We start from the raw sequence: 6806 nt of genomic DNA on the forward strand, positions 1-6806 counted from the left end.
GGATGGTTGGTTGATTCTCCAACCATCTCTTCTCTTTTTTGGAAGAAATTCTTCAAATTGTCAGCAGTTTTCATGAACAAAATCTCAAAATCTACTCAAAATCCTTCCTGATTGGTACACTTTGAAATGTTGCCTCTATGGTGACGAGACGACAGTATATTTCAAACCAAGTGGCAGCCAATTGATAATTTTAACTATTTTTGTATAGCGATTGCCACCTTTTTCTCCATATATGGAGTCGTTTCGCCCAACAATGAAGTCACTCCAATGAAGTCCGGATACTACTGGAGGTGTCTCCCCATTGTAGTCCGGCCAACTTTGGTTCTAAGTATACTTCAACCTTAACCTACATTTTTGCGACCCAAACAATAAATTCAAACCCCCAAATAACCCCTCCTCTCCAACAATTCCTAACTTCCCCCCTGACAATCATCCCCATGTGCTTTAACACATCACTCTCTCATGAGAATGCTTTTCTATTTTCTAAAAGGGTTGTATTTTAATTGTCATTTTGAAATAATAATGCACTACTGTAGGCAGTATATTATGCTTTTTGTGGATGCATGTGATGTTTATTATGATAGGTGCCACTCCTTTACACATAGTAATTACTATGCAATTAGCTACTTTATTCATATTTTGTACTTTATTCAATTTAAAAAGAGGGGAGACAAATTGCATGGTAATGACTTGATGCTGACACTTTTGAATTGCATAAATTGGGTAATCAGAGCAAGTTAGAGCTACGTGAGTCTGGGGATGGATTTTGGATTGATTAACACATTTGTGCATGGATTGACTTATCGAAGCATTGAGATAACAGCTCCTAAAGGTGTCCAAGCTGTAGAAACTTCCAATGCATCAATTGCAGCTGAAACAACTTCATCAATTACAATATCAATGGCTTCATCGGTAAGATTTTCCACAAACAAATCTGTTTTTGACTCTTCTGCCTTCTCTCTATTTTGATCGTATTGTTCTAGACGTTCCTGTGGAGCTATTCGTCCTTCCTTGACTCTAGCTTCTTGTCTTTTTCGTTCTGCTTTGATTGCCTTTTCTTTTTCTTTTTGTTCCTTTTTTCTTTGCTTAATTTCAGCTTTTTCATTTCGTTTTCGTTCCTTTTCATCAATGAAACGTTTTTGCAGAGCTTGTTTCTCTCTACCCTGTTGCGCTTGATAATTTATCCACTTCTGTTCATCATATTTTTTACGTTCTTCAGCTTCTCGTCTTTCTCGCTCTATTGTTGCTTGCAATACTTTGAGTTCAGCTTTTAATTGCTCTAGGTCGCGTTCAGTTTGTTCCTTTTGTCTTCTTTCTGCTTCTAATTTAGCTTGGAATTCTGATTCCTTTTGACGGAGTTCATTGAATCTTCGTTCAATTTGGTGTAGTTTGGACTCATAATCATAAGCCTTCATGGCATTCAAGGTAGTGCCATTATTAATTCCTGAATAATATTGAATATTCATTAAGGTCGAATTCCTTTCAGTCATAGATTGATAAAGTGTCTCTGAAATGTCTCCTGACTGGAATAACTTAAGACAATTTTCAATGTGAACTTTCATATCCTTTACAGTCATTTTTTGGGAATCGACTTTCTTTAATTCCAAGTTTTCTGGATGCAGAAGATGCTCAATAACACTTTTCAGCTCATCTTTGAAATTACTTTCCATCTCCAACCAGTTTCCGTCGTATGATTGACGGCCAATAATTTTCAGACCTGGATGTGGCAACAAACAACAATCAACTTTCTCAAACGACTGTTCAATGAACTTATACTTATTTTTAATGATATTTTGTAAATACTTTGTCCCGCCATCACTTCCGAATGGATAGTCTTCATAATTTTCCCAGTCTCTTATCAGAAATGTTAAGCTTTTAAAGGGTTTTTCATCGAATTTTTCATTAATTTTTGAATTGAGGTATGCGCATTTAATTGCAGATTCTAAAAATTGTAACTGATCCCCTTGAATTTGCTTGTTAATATTGAAAACCTGAATTGATGAAATTAAAGCTCCAAATGCAAACATTCTTAAATTATCAGATACATTCGAGTCACAATCAGACAATCCCGGTGTGTCCATCACAAAAATTGCAATTTTTTCACCATTCAGCGTATACAAGAAGATATCACTCCAAAAGTCAATTGCAGCAGTTTCACGTTGAGTGCCAATGCGCCATGAGAATCCATTAAGTGGTTCATTTGAGCTTCCCATCCAGGTTTCATTCTTTATGAAGTTAGATTCAAGAGATGGAGATTTATTTTGGTTGTTGATTGATGGGAACTACAATAAAATAAAGCATAATTATTTAACACTGCCATTTAATGGATTGTGGGGGGCTACAGCTGTCATTGTCATTTCCACAGCCATGGGAACTAGATTTTCCGGATTGTATCGGTATCATATAATCCAGATCGTGGAATGTTAATCATCTCATCGAAACTGAGTCTTTTCGTACATAGCTGTATGTCTGAATGCTTTATAAATCAGCTGATCTTTGTACTTATCAATGATTTTAAACTAATTTGATTTCGTTGTAAATATTTGAAATTTGATTATCAAAAATTCGATTACTTACATGAGCATAAAGAAACCTCAAGCAATAATCCAGGAAGAAACTTTTCCCACCTCTCAATGCTCCAATTATTGACAAAACTACAACTTTTCGTTCGTGAATTTCTGGATGACTAAAGATTTTTTCAAGTTCCTTAATGTCCACAATTACTTCCTTTGATTCAGAGAATCTTAAGATATTTATTGGCTTTCCATATGGATGAGTATTATCCATCTTTAAGCAACAGTGGAGCTGAGGTATTTATTGTGAAATCCAATAAAATGGAATAAAGAATTCTAAATATCTTAAAATTATGAAATTACTTAAAATGAATGAAATCCATATCTATGAAGTTTGATAAAACAAAGATAACTAGACGGTCGATAGATATAAATTCAAAAGGTAAACAATTTTTAACATATCAGTCTGCTTGTCATCAGCTGCTTGCAATCCCGAGCGACACAAAATTAAGAAGACACCCTCACGGATCCTTCAAGGCTTGAAGAGTCGAAGACGGATGCGACTTCCATTTCCTTACTTACTTACATCACTGGCCGTACCGATAAATTATTATCCATGCCTTCTCTCTATCCAGGTTAGTAGGACATATGTCTAAACACGTCACATTCAATGTAAGTCAATCACATTGACCTTTACAGTTCCAATTAATTGATTTTCTGGTAATAAAAATCATCATTGACCCAACAAATCAGCTTTGACTACTAAACTACAGATTACTTCTGTTTTCTAGTTCAAACAGAATTTACAATGCTTGTTATCACTTCCAATTTGCCAGAACATTGATAAGCTTTAAAAATCAATTAATCTAGCACAAACAGCATATCATGTACTTTATTGAGTTAGAATATGAAAATCAAATAGTCGAGTCTTATTCTGTTAACGATGAGCTTCCTTTGTTTGGATATACAATCCTTTCTATTACATCCATGAAACGAAGTTATTAGTTTAAGTGCTGAGAGGAAAATTTCGCTGCAAATGTGAGATTGTGTAAATGGAGATACATTGGACGTGTGGGAGCAATTTAAAGTTTATGTGGAATTTACTATAGCTGGTTTAATTTTGGGATTTAGTGGTTTGAGGAATATTCAGCTTTAAAGTTTAGGTTTGTGTATTTTTAGAAGCTGCTACAAAAGTTTAGGATTTATTAAAGGTTAGTTTTAGTCTCGAGCGACTCAAATGACGGAGATTTTATTACGACTGTTATGAGGCTCCATCGTGGACAGAGTTACTACTTGAGCAATCCAAAGAAGGAGGGGAATTGAGGAAGTTGACGTTTGACTCCAAAGCTGACCAACTACCAAGTGTATACCGTCTCGTGGAATTCCCTGATATCACTAAATACACGGATGGTGACCGATGAATGTGCCAAGATAAGTAAATCAAAAGATAGAGTAAAATTCATGTCTTTCAAGTAGAAAACGACTGCAAACATTAAAGTCACAACTCATATTGAAAGAACCAAAGAGCAACAGAAGTAAAAACTCAAATCCCAAAAGTCAATTTCCCTAGAACTCATTCACTCAGCACAAGTAAAATTATTACTTCAAAAAGTTAATCCTCACCTCTTTAATAATTCACATAAATCTTCATTAATAATTCCTAAGATAAAGGTAATTAATATTCATAAAAATGAGACCCTGAAATGCTATTTTTTTATAGGAAGTAACAACACAAATCTCTTTAATTTTTTTTTATTTCTTCATCATTTTTCTCTTTATTTTTATTAAATCATTCTGTTTTACATAAAAAGCATATAATATTGAACAAAAGAATCATTTTTTTTTGTCATAAGTTTTTCATCATTTTTTATGTTTTTTAAAAATTGGACTGCAATATAAGATGATAAATTAAATGTCATATATTAGATATAAAACTCATTGTTTACAAAAACAAATAAGATACTTTTTTTTTTTTGCTTCATAACTGCCTTACATTTCTGACTACATTCTTTCAAAGCTGTATAATATTAGAGGTGATTTAAGTGGTAGGGATGGTATGGGGTTCATTGGGGTTAGATGTATGGGCCATTTTATGTCTTATCTTTGACAAGTTTTAGAGACAATTTAGAGAGACAATTCTGAGATGTATCTTTAGTTTGACAATATCTTGAGATTCTAGAACTGTGTTATCCCAAGACACACCATCAAGAGTGCGCATATCACCTGCGGCATGAGGTTCATTGCATTCTCTAACTCCCCTCACTGCATTGACCATCAAAATAGTGCATTTTTATGGTATTCTACATGATTTTGCATCACTTTTGATCTATTTTGGTGCAATATATTGACATTTTATGATAAAATTTGAAAATTTAAGTTACAAAATGATTCTATTCATTTTCGGTCAAAGTAGTCTCTTGCCTGAGCGACACAGATCAAGAAGGGTCCATTAAGAATCTGCTCAAGGTCTTTTGTTAACATCAAATGGAAACCGCCTAAATATGACAGTCATATGGATGCCAAAGAGCTTTAGGAGAGCTTGAAAGCTCCGAATACTTGCTGACTCAACAAAATTAACTCAAATTGCCAATTTACATCCCCTCAAATCACTCCAATGAACCCCCAATCCATCTCACCATTAAATCGTTAGCTTAAACATTGTGACTTGACTCGCTTATTATTTTTCCAACATACAATTTTTATTCTCCATAAACAAAAAAGGAAAATTAAATAAAAAATATCCTCATTAATTAAGTTTTTTTTATTAAGGTTTAATAATTTTTTTTTTGTTTTTTTCATTTTTCGGTACGTTGCGGATTTCTTTAAGCTCATTCGTGCATGATTTATGCGCAGTTTTAAATTTTATTCGATATTTCCTCATGAATTACATAATTTTTTTATGATTTCTTTGTTCAATCCGTAAAGTAGAACTATTTTACATTTTTTATTGATTTTTCATTTCCTTTAATACTTTTCAATACAAATTTGTGGATGCTTAACTTCCTTAAATATCATTATTATTCTGATGATGAGTTTCAACTTCTTTTATTATGAACAAAATTAATTAAACATTTTTTTTTGAACCCCGCCCGAAAAAATGATGAAATTTTAAATTTTTTTATACTTTTTATGTCCAATGGTCTTATAAAACTTTTCATTACAAAAACACATTCGTTCATCGCACCGGAATCAGGACAAAATTTCTTATTTTTTTTTTCATTTTACTTAATTTAATTTACTATTTTTTAAATAACATTTTACGCACATTTTTTGACTTTCATAAATTTTTAAATTTCCTAATTTTTTACTTATTTTTTTTTTTTTTGTCATTTTGAAAAAGGCAATAAGTGTTCTTAATGTCATCTTAATTTAAGGTATTAAAATATATTTATATGTTGTTTTTTTCACATTTTTCATGCTCATTTCTTTCATCTTTTTTGTTTTTGGATTCATCCCCTTAACAAAAGCAAGGACTTTTGCTTACTGTGACTTTAAATGAAAGTTTTTTGGTGTCTACTTGATGTTTTGCTTACCCGAGGAATACAAGTCGGACAAAGGATCAGTAGGACATGCTTTCTTGTCCTTTCTGTACCACAACGGTAGCTTAAAGTGGTTTCTATGCTTGTTTTGGAACACAAATTGGTTAATCGATCCAGAATCCGGCACTTGGCCGAAATGACTCTTTTATGTTGGATTTAAGCCAGAGCTCGAAGTCGACACGATTTTTACATGGAGTCGAGTCGACTTAAGTCAATTTTTCAATACAAAAGCCGAGTCGACTTCGAGCTCTGATTTCAATTGAATCCGTCTTCAAGTCATAGTCAATCCATCCAGGAACCGCATTTTCAATCAATTCCCAACATATCCTACTCGGCCCCATGTCAACTCAAAGACATCATAAAGAAGATTCTCAAAAAATTGCAAAGTCGTGACAGAAAGTCAAATCATCTGATTTACTCGTTGTCTCTATTGAATAACCCAAAGCTGTAGAAAATATCAAAAAAAGAAGTCAATGGTTATCGCTTGACAGCTTTTCTTTTTTTTTCATCTTCATTAATATTTTCGGCGACATCTTCAAATTAATGATTTTCATTTGGGGAATTTTTTGGTGGGAGATTGTTGCTGATGTAGCTTGTAAATATGGAAGTGGTCTTTTCTTTGAATTAGGAAACTAAGTTGACGATTTCTGGATAGATTTGGTGGCAAATAAAGGTCAATTTATGCTCATTCCCTTCTTTGACATGACAATGTCCAAAACATTTCAATTTCAAGCGACACAACACTTAAATGTGA

The 6806-nt window shown here is 33.1% G+C and overlaps 1 protein-coding gene across 1 annotated transcript; it reads right to left on the bottom strand.

Moving 5' to 3' along the window:
* Positions 1-624: 624 nt before the first annotated feature.
* LOC139086023 (atlastin-1-like) lies at positions 625-2839 on the bottom strand. Its single transcript, XM_070634295.1, has 2 exons — positions 2578-2839; positions 625-2282 (listed from the first exon to the last, which is right to left on the bottom strand). Exons 1-2 carry the CDS (start codon positions 2785-2787, stop codon positions 801-803), a joined length of 1692 nt encoding a protein of 563 aa, XP_070490396.1. The 5' UTR covers positions 2788-2839; the 3' UTR covers positions 625-800.
* Positions 2840-6806: the final 3967 nt, after the last annotated feature.

This window comes from Chironomus tepperi, unplaced genomic scaffold (genome assembly GCF_022539635.2).
Source record: "Chironomus tepperi strain 1889 unplaced genomic scaffold, CSIRO-AGI_Ctep_v1 contig_85, whole genome shotgun sequence".
In the NCBI taxonomy this organism is placed as follows: Eukaryota; Metazoa; Arthropoda; class Insecta; order Diptera; family Chironomidae; genus Chironomus; species Chironomus tepperi.

Bases quoted from the DNA above. Each gene is read 5' to 3' on its own strand.
- LOC139086023 (XM_070634295.1), bottom strand. From the start codon at position 2,787: ATGGATAATACTCATCCATATGGAAAGCCAATAAATATCTTAAGATTC. The intron at 2,283-2,577 runs GTAAGTAATCGA...ATTTTATTGTAG, and splicing joins TGAGGTTTCTTTATGCTCAT to TTCCCATCAATCAACAACCA.